This window comes from Sceloporus occidentalis, unplaced genomic scaffold (genome assembly GCF_023333645.1).
Source record: "Sceloporus occidentalis isolate IW3139 unplaced genomic scaffold, rSceOcc1.0.p SCAF_2, whole genome shotgun sequence".
NCBI classification, from domain to species: domain Eukaryota; kingdom Metazoa; phylum Chordata; class Lepidosauria; order Squamata; family Phrynosomatidae; genus Sceloporus; species Sceloporus occidentalis.
In genome coordinates, this window is record NW_028316982.1 from 221,178,358 (window position 1) to 221,193,137 (window position 14,780).

Below are 14,780 nucleotides of genomic sequence, written 5' to 3' on the forward strand. Positions count from 1 at the left end.
TCACAGGAGGCGGCACACATTGCAGCGTTTAGGGCATCTTGCCAGTAGGAAGTTTCCTCCTCACTGAAAAATGAAGACAAGGCCAGAGCTTAGAAAATTGTGTGCTTCTTGTTATACTGGAGGATTGTGAGTTATAATTCAAAAAGGAACTTTTCCCAATCTGTGGAAAAGTTGATAACCATGCAGTTGTTCCTTCCCAGACCCTGATTAGCTGTACAAGTCAGACACACATGCTTTGTTTAGGTCAGGAATGGGCAAGGTGTGTCCCTCCAAATATGTTGGGCTGCAACTGCTGGCATACCCATTGGTGAGGAATTCTGAAAGCGTACAATCAGGTGTGCAGCTAGATGGGTACTTTGTCCTCACCGTTGGTTTATGCCAGGGAATCATGTGGCCATCCAGATGATGGACTGCAATTTCTGGCAACCCTCGGGTGATCCTTCAGATATGTGGGGCTTCTCTTCCAGGGCCCACTGAATGTACAAAAATGCAGGTAATCGTGCCCCATATCAAATGGTGGTGACATGAATGCACACTTATCCATGTGGCTATGTTTTCATCGCTGCCATTTAATATGGGGTGTGACCAGCTGTGAATGATCAGATCTGTGGATCCAAAGGGCCAACAGTATAGTCAGGGTTGAGCAATATTAGGAGTTGCAGTCCAACAATATTTGGATGGCTGTATGATTCCCTGCTGGTTTAGGGGAAAGCAGTTCTTCAAATGCTTACTAGAGCTTCTAATCTGAGGCAAAGCTGTGGGGCCTCAGCATTCAGTTCAATATAGGAAGTAGTCAGTGAAATCAATCTCAGACCACTTGGCAGTGCTTGGGAGCAGGTATTTGCCCAAGTGCTGGCACTAGCAATGTCTGCAACAGCTGTTCATTCACACTTTGAATGTAATCACTCACTGTCTGCCCCCTGTGAGCCAAGTGCATGGCTAAAGCAAAACCGCCAGGGTTTGCTGCAATTACACAATCTGACATTACAGCCCTAGCAGGAAGTTATCTGTCACTGGCTGTGTCACATCAACAGAGAGGGGGACATTTCAAAACCAACAACAACAATGGTCATTAAGTCATAATCTTAACACAGTTTACTACAGCTCTTGCGTGTGTTGTATAAAACATTTAGTGCAACATGGTACAATGTTCTTTTTAACAATAATTTAAAAACTGTTTTCTCACATGCAAATGTTGCTTGTTTCCATTCTTCTGGGTAAGAAAAAGAGTTGTCCAAAAAGCTTTGTTAAAGCTCCTTACAGGCAATGTACACCTTTTAAAAGGAATGCTGGCTCAAACTGGGCAGCAGCTTGGCAGCACAACAGGACAAGTAATTTGCAAGGTAATCCATATGATCACCAAATGCTGCTTAAGGGACAATCCTTCCATTCTTGTTTACTAGTTTTGATAGACATCTGTGTGTTTTCCAGGAATCCACAGGCAGCAACTGGAAATATTAGCCACTGGAGGTCGCTGTGGGACAGCTTTCCATAAACAGAAGGAGCTTGGAGGGGAAGGGGAGGATCATTGCTTATGTAGACAAGCATTGATGCTACTAGGTCAGTTCAACAGATTTCCAGTGCAAAAAGAGAGAGCAAGCGAGAGAGAGAGAGAGCATTTTGTCCTTTAGGGCAAGAAATTGTCCTGCTGACTAGTTTCGTTTTAAAGAGCTGAACTGAATTACAACTCTTGCCCCAAAGCAATATATGCACAAGCCATTTACATTTATAAAACAATGGAAACAAGCTAGAGGTCTTCTTCTTCTTTGCTTAGGTCTTCATTCCCATTTGCCCCCTTAATACAATGCACAGGCAGACAGGCAGATGAAGGTATATGTGTCTTCAAAATTTTGCAGACATACAAATAGGTTTTTATCTAGGAATAACAGTTGGCAGAGGCAGGTTTGGTCCAGGGTACATTCTGGATGCTTTATTGGAATGCTACAAAATCCCCCTTTATGGGGAAAGGAGATGCTTTTTAAAACTTTAAAGCTTGGGTAAATACAATGAATTGAGCCCTAGAGTGAATGAGTTAAACATGCACATCCTTCTCTTGACAGAGCATATAGATTAACAAAACAAAACATAACAACCTCTGCATGGACTTTTGCCACATATAAAGCACCATTGATTAAGGTAATGTGTTTTAGTGCCACAGAGTGTTCCAAATAGGGGCAAATCTACCAAGATAAACATGTTTTTACTCTTCAGGAAGAGCCTGCTCTATTGCCACCAGCTGCCCACCCCCTCCTGCACAGGCAGCAGAATATAATGGCATTTATGGCCAACGTCACAAGTCCCTTTCATAACGTTCAGCCATTTTATGAAAAAGGTAATGACAAGCTGTGCCAGGAAGACTTTTAGGAAGACAGCAAACAGTTATTTTCTAGAAAAAACATTTCCCTTTGCCAGCAGCTAGAATCGGGTTTAAGAGAGCCAGTCCATCAGGTATAACAAGTATTTCCTGTGCAGCAGGAGAGGCACTTGCCCTGAATTGAGCCCCATTTTGTTAACACCATGTCTTTCACAGAAAGAACAGCCATTTTTGCCCCAACATGTCCACTTGTGATGGTGTTTGCAGGGCTGTGGGGAATTGGTGTGTGTGTGTGAGATGGGTGAAAGTGAAGAGTGCTGCACCTGGAGAAATAAAGCTGAAGTAACAAAATGGCACATACATGTAATAGGAGGGAAGAGAAACAATTCCTTTGCTCTCTTGGTTGGGATGTCAGTTCTTTTGCACATTTAGTGCAACCAAACAAAAAATGAGTGTGAAACTAAAGTTGGTCAGTACATCCACACTTTCTCTGTCCAAAGTTACAATACCCAAGTACCCTTACAAAGTCAGGCTCTGTTCAACAAAGTGGTCTTCTTCTCCCTAATTCCCAAATCATGACTTTGGTCAATACAAATGTTCCTAGAACCAGGTGTTCAGGATTCTGTCCCTGTAATTTCTCAAAAGGATGGCAGTATGGTATAATAAAACTCAAGAGGGCAACCGTATGGTGTTCTAGGTAAACAGAATTGTATAGGCAGCAATAATAGGTTGGGGCAACAAGGCTAGAAATTCCTGCCTCACAGACCCATACAGGCCTTTGCCAGACTGTCATGGGCTCAGGCAATTTAGCCACAAAGCCAACAGAAAAGCCGAACGTTTTGCACTTGCCAGTCCTCAAAATAGGAAACAGCTGGAAGCTGACAGATGGCTATATGACTTGGCTGAAAATGTCACCACTTCATGCTTGGCAGGGAGTGGTTTTGGTACTATTTTCTTCAAACCAAGAGACAAGTAGTCCAGTTCTTCCAGAATCTTTCTAGTACCAAAAATTGTCAAGCTAAACTCAACTGATCAAAAACAATCTTACTCAAACTTACATGTGCCCCATTTTGGCATAACAGCAGCCCCGTCAAAATCAGTACACTCTGGGGATTGTCCTCAGCATAATATAACCCTTTGAGCAACAGAATTCGTCCAAAGGGCAAATGAGGAGAACGGATGGGTGGTGAGGGACCCAATAAGAAAATCCACTATATACAGTGAACATGGACCTTATATCCCCCTCAGCAATTTGTCGGGTCTTCACTGGCATTTTGGGGTGCCTAAGTCCCTCCTAGTCTCAAAAGGTGAGAGGAACCCCACTGTGGAGCTGAGCTGGGATCCAAAGTACAGATGCTGAATACAAAGGACAACAAAACACACTTCCTTTGGGTTCCAGGTGCATCATCACCTCCATTTTATCTCTCCTGTTTAATCTATAGTTCCCGGGTGGATGCTGAGAACAGGAGGTTCCAGGCAAGTGGGTGAATAGTTTAAGTGTGGCTCTTTGATCCACAGCAAGGGGGCCCCATTCTTGCCTTCTGAGTTCTTGCTGGAATTTCTGCTTTTGAAACGCACCAGGAGGATGGTGATGATGAGGATGCCAAAGATAGGGAAGGGATAAAAGAAGACAAAGTAGAAGAGGGAGTCGTTGGAGCAGATGACAGACTGTAGAGAGGAGCCTGTGGGAAAAAAGTCAGAAGGGAGAAAGATAAATTTTTATAGCCATAAACTGCATTTCCTGTGTAAATTAGCCTAGCTGCCCCTAAACAAGGCAACCACTGTCCAATTCTAGCCAGGGACAACCCTGTGATAGTACAGTTGCTGGAAGAAAGTTGCACTTTTTCCTATTTATTTTCATAACTTTACAAAAGGAGTACATCTCCCTATGGCATTCTTTCTGGCCAGGTGTTTTAAATTTGGAGATTTCCTCCTCACTTGCTTTAATTGATATTTATACTTTTTGTCACTTTGCTGTTTCAGAGTTGTTTTCTTACTTCACATCCTGTAACTGGATGGTCTTCATACTGGTGTTTTTTTTTTAAAGCTGTGCATATTAGCTTGAGAACATTTGTGGATGAAGAATAGTTTAAGTAAATAAACGTAGGTTTCAGAGAGCAGAAATATATTTTATGGTCCTTCTCTATGGGCTACAGAATGATACTCAAGTGGGAATGAACTTTTAGACATCTTTCTTATAAAATAGACTCTTTCTTCCCTTATTCATTTGGTGTCATACCCATTATTTTTTAAAAGAACAACTTGGTCTTTGAACAAGGGTTGCTATGCATCACATCTGGGGTGTTATATACAAATACAAGTCCAGCACAAGAACAAGAACAGGAAGGGCCCAAACAGACAGGCCAAAATAAAGCTGCTTCTGGTTACTTTGGAGGTATGCTGTTTAAATGACACAGGCATCTTAAGAGGCCAGAAACTACGCTAAAGCTGCACTCCAGTCCTTAGGACGAGCGTGGCTTTAGAGCGGCTTCCAGCCTCTTAGGATACGTGCATCATGGCTAAAATCAGACCCTGACTGTTCTCTAAAGGGATAGGAAACAGTGTATTCCAGACAGTTTTGATTGCAAGTTCCACAACGCCTAACCATTGGCTATACGGACTGAAACTTATGGGAACTATAGTGCAACACATTTGGGGGGGGGGGGGTGCTTCACTGCTTTCATCTTTCTGGGAATCCTCAACCTGCATTTCTTAACCACCTTGATCAAAGGCTATCCTCCTTTTAAATGAATGTAATGGTGTAATGGTGGCTAAAGAGATTCAACAAGATATTCATCCCCCCCCCCCCCCCAGCAGCACAATGCAAACTTCCTTCAGCCTAACCCTTCCTTATAGGTTAGCACCCACAGGGGCTATTCTGTGTATTGTTCTCATGCTGCACTCTAAGTGAAAGTGCCACTTGTTGGGTTAGAATGGATCAGGTGATTATGGCTGCATACCAATAACTGATGCAACAGACTCAGGATGCATTAAGAACTAATTTTATTCCCTAAAATATTCTGCCCTGCTCCGTAACACATCCTGAGACTCTGTTTCTCCTTTACACCAGGTTTTTTGGGAAGTTTCTGCTTCCATACCAACTGTACGTAACATAGCATATGAAACTTGCAGGCAACCCTAAACAGATGGGTGGAAGTTGAAGATACTGCTGGGAGGTTTGTGGGAGTGGGAAGAGACTGGGGCAGGGACAACTTTTTGGAATGAGAAAGAAGATGCAGGACAACTGCAGCCTTTTCAATTGTACTGTTGAAAAGAATGGGTTCTGTCAGAGTTTAACAGTAGGCACTTCCCAACCATATTTAGGGACTTCTCTTACAGCAAGTTCTGGCTTATGATCAATTCCATTAGCTAATATCCTGGTGACAATTCAGCTGCTTTAGTGCACTCAGTAAAATCTGAGCTTGGAAAAGTTACTTTCATGGATTATCTGCCCAAGTCCTTCAGCCACTGGCTATGCTGGCTGGGGTATTCTGGAAGTCCTGGCCCCTCAAAGCCATGCTCTTATGTTGCATTACTATTGGACTATTATGCTCCCCACTCATCTCCCCCAGGAAAGGTCACCATCATCTCACCTGTATTCTGCACATAAACTGCTGTAGGGCCAGAATCCTCTTCAGCCAGTTTGTACCACATGCCCCGGGGATCAGGCAACCATTCTTCGACCCGGCATGAGTAGTTCCCAGTATCTGCAGCAGCTGCCTGCAACACGGTCAGTCGATACAACATTGCTGAAAGCCTCTGAAAACGTAGTCTGCCTTCCCAGGGGTTGGCTTCTCGGCTGAAGATGGCATCCTGACCTACTTTCAACAAGGTCTCCCGCTCTTCTCCATCCTTGCGACCAGCCTGACCATTTCTTTCTTTCTTCTTCACATTGAACCATGTCACAGCAAAGCGGGACTCCCGGCTGGAGAGTGACAGAATGTTGCAATCCAAATGGAAATGCCCCTGCTCTGGTACTGTGATGTTGGCCATTGTCGTATCCACTTGCAGTGAAGCATCTGATGATTTTGGAGACATGGACAGAGACTGATTAGCTTCTCTGATGGTACAAACACAAAGCCTTGGCTGAGCTTCCTTTTGAAAGATAGTTCCCTGAAATGTGACTATTACAACACAAAGTTGCCTGCCAGGGTTCCTTCTTGTCCTTGGATCAGGAAATCAAAACAGGAATTGAAAAGAGTAGGCTGTATGGATACACTGAAAATGTTTAGAGCATCAAGGGAGGGATGAAAGGAAAATTCACGGGCTTGAGAAGAGCCTTAAACCCAGGGGCAATATCACAAAGGCTCTTTTATTGCATTGTTTGGAACCAGGTGTGATGAATTAGCAGGCTGGCCTCTGTCTCAATCAAGACATTAACTGCAGACAGGAATTTAATCATGCCTGTTTGGCACTCCAAGAACAACATGCTTATTCATGTGATGTTGCTGTTATCATAAGAGATTCTCCTGATTCACCCCAAAGGAGAGACAAGACTGCCACTCACTCTCCAAAATCTTTGATAGCATTGAATGAGGGAGGCCTGGACCAGAATGGCTACTTCCCACCCTTCCCCACCATGTAACCTCTGGTTCATCACTGCTAAAACAATGTGCAATAAAGCCACAGGGAGCAGAAATGATCAGATCCCATGACATATATGAAATGCAACCAAAACACAACCAAAACATGTTCTAGATCAGCAATACTATAAATTTGGTTTTCCTGACATTTTGGATTTCAACTCACAGAAGCCACAGCCATTATGACCAGTGGCCAGGGATGTCGGGCCAATCACTTGTTGAATCCTGCTAAACAAATGTAATAGTTACAAGGAGGGGTAAAAAAGCTGGGGTCCAAACTGTGGATGTTTCAGAAAATAATTCCTATGAATCCCAACCCTGTATGGCCAAAGGGAAGGGATTATGGGAATTTTAATCCAAAATATTAGGGAGGAGACCAGCTAGCCTATTTATGGGGTACAAAGAACTGTGTAATAGATGCAAAACAGAGTGAAATGGCATACTAATGTTGTTTGCTCCAGGGAAATATATAAAACTTTCTTAGGACTTTTGGACTTTCTTAGGATTCACCCATACTGAACTTACTAGAAAACAAAAACACTTGCTGCATAATTAAGAATGCAACCAATGATAAATTCAAAGTCTAATTGAGTATTTTCCTCTCTTCAGGCTGGGCTCCCATTCAACTAGCCTGAAGGTTTGTAAATTTGATCAAGCATGCTTTTGGAAAAGAAGAATTCACAGAACTAAATGACCAGGACAAAAGACTACTGAAGTACAAAGACACTAATTATTTTTCAACCTTGTTTGTGAGTTGAAAAGATTGTGAGATTAAAAAAAACATAATAATCAAAATAATCAAAACAAAATCAATGTTCTTCTCCCTCTGCACAACTCAGAAGTAGCTATAAGGTTTCCACCTCACCTATTTTGAGGCTCTTTAGAGGCCATGGGAGAAATTTCAGCCCAAAAGGAGATTCTGGAAGCTTAGCTCTAATGTGTGCAGCATTCACAATTATTATTGCTGGAGGCAATCCTCCCCCAGAGATCTTAGATCTTTTTTCTTCAGATAGAACAATCAGAAAGAAGTTCCTCTCACAAAGATATCAGGGATAAGATCTTCACATTCTCTTGGGAGTTGGCTTGTTCTTCAGAGTATAAATGCTGTCCACAATGATTACAGCCCTGCCAAATCCTATTCAGTCTGCAGATATTTGCAAACTATATTATGAATGTTTCATTGGTATAAATCCTACTGAAGCATATTAGATGCATGTGAGGCACCTATGAGCAGATGCTCTAATTCAAAGGGCCAAATTTGATTCACAGGCCAAATTTCACCCTTTCATTCCTGCTACAAGTCATAAACCATTGCTAAGATGAGTGCAGCCTTAATTTAAAGTACTTCAAAGGCTACATATTTTCCTAGCTCTTAAAAAATCTGCACTCTGTTTTCATGTTATCTATTTTAAAATGTTTCCATCGTGAAGAACAGGGCTGTCAGTAGTTCACTGTCAAATTTTCCACAAAGAGGTCTCATCAGTTGTTTGATCTCTTTTAGAGCCGCCTCTTCGCCTTGCTTTGTACTTCTTATACTCTCTGAGATGAAAACTTTAACCTGACCATCCAAGGAAGCCACCAGATTAGACAATTATCTCATGTAAGTGCATCCACATGATCACAACAAACCAAAGACAGTTTATGAAATGAAAAATATACCCCTAAATCAAAAGGAGATGACTTTATTTTCAAAACATGTCTAAATTTCATTTGCCATTGGGCAATTTCAGGGCTCAGGGCAAAGTTTGTAAAATTATTTTTTAGCATACAGTTCCCAAAATCTCAAAGCTTTAGTCCAAAAAAGAAACTTCTCTGAACTCTGCATCAGGGACATACAGCTCTAGAGACTGGGAAGGGAACAGACTGCTCCCGAGTACTGAGGAAAAGAAGGCAAGTTCCAAAATTCTCGTGAAATTATCTGTGTACACTGAGCAAGGTTTCAAGGCAATAAGTGTCATTCTTTGAGATGGAAACATACTTTATCCCAATAGCTTAGCTACTTAAGCAAGGCATGCTGTGAAGAAACAATGTTGAAAAATGAAGGCAAGATGTTGAGGGGGGGAAAAACCCTTCTATCCCTCAGTGGCAAGTATCAATATGTTAATGGCTAAAAATGGTATCACCAATGCATGAGGGAGATCCAGCAAGCCAGGAGAGATTAAAGAGAACTACATAAAATTGAGAAAGCTCGCCCACAAAACCCAGGAAGAAATAATGACTGCACATGTGTGTAGGCACACAAATGAAAAGGAAAGGAGAAGGAGCAGAGAAAGAGAACTGAGATACAACTGCTCCTTCTCAGGTAGGAAGATTTTCCCACCCGAGAAGACAGTGCTTTAAAGTTCTGAATTGGGTTAATTTATAGCTGACTTAGTCTTTGCTTTCAAAACTTCCTTACCCCAGCAAAATGTTGTTGCAGGTGTTCACGTGTGAAAATATAATGTCCCTTTATACCCAGCAAAAAATTATTGCAGGTGCTCAGTTGTGAGAATATACTGTTCCTTTCTCACTTCAGCATGCTTATGAGTAACCACTGGCTACAAATTAGTAGTAAAACTACAGCATAAACTTCAGTAGTCACATTACAGCAGCTAAACTTCAGTACTATGATCTAGAGCAGTGGTCCCCAAACCTTTTCAGGCTACTGTCCCCTTTCCTCTTGGGTGACAACCCTAGCGACCCCCCCGGCATATTTTTTTTTATATTAGGTCTATTGTTCTACTGCAAATTCAAAACAGCCAATCTCAATCACTGCTCCCTTTGCACCAAGTCACCTTGGGAACAGCAACTGAGCAGTTGGATGAGCAATGATCAAGAAGCTTCTTGCTTGTGCGAGTCTTGCAGCAAAGGCTGGCACAGGCGAGAGTTTTTTGGGTCGCTGTTTGGCTGCTCAGTTGCTGCTCCCTTTTTGCCCTGTTATCCTGGGAGCAGCAACCAAGCAGCTGGCTAAGCAGTGACCGAGAAGTCTCTCACCCGTGCAAGCCTTGCAGCAAAGGCCAGTGTGGATAAGAGGTCTCTTAGTTGCTGATCAGGCAGATGCTCAGTTGATTCTCCCAGGGTGACCAGGTGCAAGGGAGAAGCTTCTTCCTAGAGAGGAGGAACTCTTAATCCATCGAGCAAAAAAAGGCGCAGCCAGTGCATATGTAGGGGGTTTACAGAGGCCACATGCTCTGGACTGGAGAATGGCATGAACTGGGAAAGGGAGAGATTTTAACTACAAGAGCCACTTCAAGATTATTTCCAATAATTGAGCAGTTTCTTCTTCCCCAGAGACATTATTATTTGTATTTATACCCTGCTCTTTAGAAATGCTCTCAGAGTAGAAGACATCTCTTTCCCACACATCTTCAAGTGTCCACTCTCCTATTAAAAATGGTTTTTTCTGCTACCTCTTCTCTCCCCTTGTTTGATGAAAGAAAGCAGGAGCCGTAGCGCAACTCCAACCTGCTAGCCAAGTCCCAGCAAAGCTCACAAAGCTTAAGCAGGGCCCCAAATTTGAAAACTTCCTTTTGCTGCCATGTCTCCTCCGCCATTCTTTGCTCCAATCTGTCCCAAAATGGTGCCGATTTGAGCCACAAAAGTGATGCCCTGTGCCCAAGCCTCACTAGAGTTTTTCAGCTACCACTACTAGCTAAAAATGCCATAAGATAATGAGCTCATATGGGCAGGCAAAGAGCAAGAGATACCACCACACATAATGATAAGCAAGGCTGTGAGTTGGTTTTTTGAGGACCCTGAAAAGAAGTTTCATGCAATCCTCATACCCACCATTGTCCTAAAGACCACTGGTTCTCCTTGTCTTTCTTGCACATCAATATTTTGATTGAAGGTCCCCCTGCTGCCTCCTTTCCCCCTCACTGGTCCCCACTGCCCCACCTTTACCTCAATGCCACCTTGGAACCTTCCACCACCCCCAGAGGGGGGCGTACCACCCACTTTGGGAATCGCTGATCTAGTGGAAAAGATATTTATTTTTTTCAGCCCAGAAGCTGATGTGATAGCTAGATGACTAATGGTTTGTTACTTAATGACAACTGTATATTTTAGGTGGCAATTCTAACTCAATGTTTTAGTTTGCAATCCCAAAATTTTAACTTGCAGTGAGCAACAACTGAGCCTTTCTCTCAACACTGTTTTCCCCCTCACCCAGTGGTGGCTTACCTGGCTGCTTCACTGTAATCGTTGTCAGCCCAGACAGCTCTGCTCCCCGTTTGTACCATTTATCTGTGGGATCCAGTAGCCATTCCTCCACCCGACAGTCATAGGTACCACTGTCCTGCACAGTCATATTCTGGATAGTAAGTAGATACAGGCCTTGAGAGGGGCTTTCAAAGTGCATTCTGCTCTTCAGGTCATTCAATGCGGCTGGCTCTCCATACAGCAGGGTGGCCTGGCGGGTCAGCTTGACCACGGCTTCTTTCTCTGGGTGACCTGATTTCCACACATACCATTCCACTGACAATTGCGAAGTATGGCTGCTCCGATTGGTGACAAGACACTCTAATGTCACCCATTCATTCTCTAAAATTGTAAGGTTCTTCTGGGTCTGGTTCACTTCCAAGAGGTTATCTAGGAAAAAAGACAATAATACAATAATCAATTAGCAGCAGTACAGGATCAAAATACATTCATTCCTCCATATTTGTGGCTTTGATATTTGCAGATTTCATTAATTCACAGATTTGATTAATTTAATAATAATAATAATAATAATAAAATTTATTTATCTTTTCCCACCTCTCCCAAGTGGATCGAGGTGGGATCACAACCCAGTATACAATACAATACAATTATGATACAACAAGCCAATAAAAAACATACAATTCACAATTAAAAACTATAAATTACAAAGCAACAATGGGACAGGGTGTGCTCATCCTATTCAGGGAGATGGATTTGTTCTCTCTAGGAATATCTAGGTCCTCCAGTGCAACTCTATGGTCAAGTTTAACTAAAGATTGCATTGAAAGACCTAGAGATTCCTCTAGAGAATACTCTACTAGGCATTTGTAGTTCCTCCAGTGCAGTTCTATTGTCAGTGTCTGTCGGACGTTGACCACTGAGTTGCACTGGAGGACCTAGAGAGGTGTCCTCTCAGGTAAAAACATGGTGTTTTTGTTATTTGCGGTTTTCCCATATTCATTGGAGTCTTCTGCCCCTAACCCTAGCTAATATGGAGGGACAAGTGTAGTAACCTTACTTTGCTTTCTGAACCGTCTCAGGTTTGACGTGCATTACATTTACTTTTCATTGTGGTATCTTAAGGTGTTTTTGTTATCAAATTATTATCTCAACTAGAGTAGACTCCCCTGAATTAATGGAGTTTAGTAAGTAAACATTTAAGTAAGTTCCACTGGTTGAATGGATCTACTTTATCTGTGTCTAAGGACCGAACTGAAGCCACTGAGTTCCTTTGTGTTTTGTTCACTGTTGGCTTGGCTCTAGAATCTAATGGATAAAAAGGAACTGTCTTGTATGCCATAAATGGAAAAGACATTACAGGCAATGTGGGAGCTTACATGGTGAATATGGGGAGGATGGGGGAGGTTACAGACAAAACATCTACTTAATTGTATTTTAAGGGGGTGGGTGGGTTGAGGGTTTGGACTATATTTTAATCTTGTAAGCCGCCCTGATTGAATTTTGTAGAGAGGCGGGATATAAATAAATTTTATTACTATTATTATTAATAAGATTTAGGGATTTTAAATGTACCAACCAGACTACTTGGAGCAGCAGCAGGCCCTCACCCAGGATTATGAACTTCCCTTGCAGCTGGCCTTGACATAACTTCCCTCCAGAGCAGTTGCATGAAGATCTGTTTAGTTTAGCTTTATGTTAATTTATTATTTTAATTATGTGGTCTATTGTTACTGTTTTTGATGTTGTCTACCAATTGATTTTTGCTGTTGCAAGAGGGAAAGCAGGGTAGAATTTCTAAATAAAACTAAATAATAGTTCACACTTTACAAACCTAACCTGACACCAATGTGACTTATCATCAAATCATCCACCAAGAGATGCTGCCTCAAAGGCCTAGAAAGACTGTATCTTTTGTTAAAGATTTTTTTGAGTGTTATTATTATAGTTGTTGTTTACTTCTATGGCGCTGTAAATGTACACAGTGCTTTACATACAAATAATCAAATCAATAATTCTCAGTGCACAAGAAAATGAACACACCGCCTTGCTCAAGTAGCCCACACAGGTTTGTTATTTAATAACAGCACCCAAAAGCACTTTTCAGGAGAACACCTGGGCTATGAAATTCTAGATTCTTGTAGTTAATAATAAAAACATTCTTAGAGGTTTTATACGTTTTCCCCATGAACTGCAGTCTGCCAGCCACACACTCAGCTTCCATACTCTTCTCTGTGACGAAAAAGGAAATCCTGAATGCAGTCTGGTAGTGGGAGTCCAAACATATGGAAAATGATTGTGATGTTGGTGGGAGAATTGCCTGAGAACACAACTGCTTGTTTAAGTAAAGCATGCTGCATCCTATCAAAGGTCTATCTTGTCCAACAGGCTATTTCTGCAGTGGGCAACTAGTTGCCCAAAAGAAGGATATGTGTGCAGTAGGACCTTCCCATTCATGTTCTCCAGCAGCTATTATAGAGATGCACATTGCTCTGACCCTGGAGCTTATATGTGAACATTGCTGATCTGCTAGACCCGTTTTTCCAGTGAGGTACTAAAAAACAGGACTAAATCTGAAGTTCCTATACATGCGTTTTTTCAGCAAGCATTAAATAGACTTAGGATATATAAATATGATAGCAATAGAAGCTTACATTTTGTTTTACAGTTTGATAGAGAGAGTGATATGAGAGAGGCAAGAGCATTTAGATTATAGGTAGAGTGAAGGGCATGAGAAAAGATTCAGTTCCAGAAAGTGTGTGCTTCGGGAGAAGAGGACCTTGGTGAGATCTGTCCCTTCAGAGCCACCTCACCCCTCTATCCATATTGTTCTTACATGGGTCAAATGGCAGTGTACCTGGCAACTTGACAGTGACTTCAGTCCGGCCAGAAACTTCTTCAGCCAACTTATACCAGGCGTGGTTGGGATTGAGTAGCCACTCCTCCACATGGCAGTAATAGCTGCCGCTGTCACTGACCTGGGCCCTCTGGACCGTGAGGCTGAAGAGCCCCCCAGACAATGACCTCTCAAACTGCAGCCTCCCCTTCAGGCCTTCCTCCTCCGCGTAGGTGCCATACTCAAACACAGAGCTGTGGGTGGTCTTCAGGATGAGCCTCCCATCCGTGTCAGTGAGTTTGTGGACATACCACAGAACTGCAAAGTGGGAGTCTGGGCTTGTCTGAGACTTCACAGAACAGTTCAGAGGGATAGGTCCATTCTCCACAAGGGTGATGCTTCGCTTTGATTTGCTGACCTGCAATTTTGTCACTGGGGAAAACAGAAGAGAGAAAAAGATAGAAATGTTAAAGCAAAAACAAAAATGAAAAGATAACACAAGAATCAATTAGTTTAATTTTAATGTCCAACTTGCTCATTCTATTGTGTATGAACAACACATCTGTGCCTGTGTCAAGCGCTTTTTCTTTACAGTTGATTAACAGAGCCAACCTACACATGTCTGGAAATATTTTAATTGTGTCTAGGGTACTGTGATTTTATAGAAATTGCATGCATATCTATTTATACATATTTATCTGTTGCGAAACCCTCTTTCTGCTAGTCCTACTTCCAATTAAGCCTTCCAAGTGTCATATCCTTGAACTCCACTGCTGTCTTGTTTTTCCATCGCATGAATACAGATGAGTCTTTAGAACCATTTCCATCTACATCCTTGTACAAATCAGGTTGTCAGTTCTGGCTTTGGACTCTTGTAATTGAGAACTATCTGCTGCATTTAGGCTTA

The 14,780-nt window shown here is 42.2% G+C and overlaps 1 protein-coding gene across 5 annotated transcripts in view; it reads right to left on the bottom strand.

Annotated features, from left to right (window-relative positions):
* LOC149319712 (immunoglobulin superfamily member 3-like) overlaps window positions 1–14,780 on the bottom strand; it is a 187,546-nt gene that overhangs the window by 25,772 nt on the left and 146,994 nt on the right. For 3 of the 5 annotated variants that reach the window (XM_089512233.1, XM_089512234.1, XM_089512232.1), the window contains 4 exons: window positions 13,895–14,305; window positions 11,059–11,466; window positions 5,908–6,333; window positions 1,904–3,996 (listed from right to left, as the gene is read on the bottom strand). In XM_089512233.1, coding sequence (XP_089368359.1) covers window positions 3,746–3,996; window positions 5,908–6,333; window positions 11,059–11,466; window positions 13,895–14,305 — 1,496 coding nt within the window. In that variant the 3' untranslated portion in view covers window positions 1,904–3,745. The other 2 variants (XM_089512235.1, XM_089512236.1) reach the window with 2 other exon arrangements.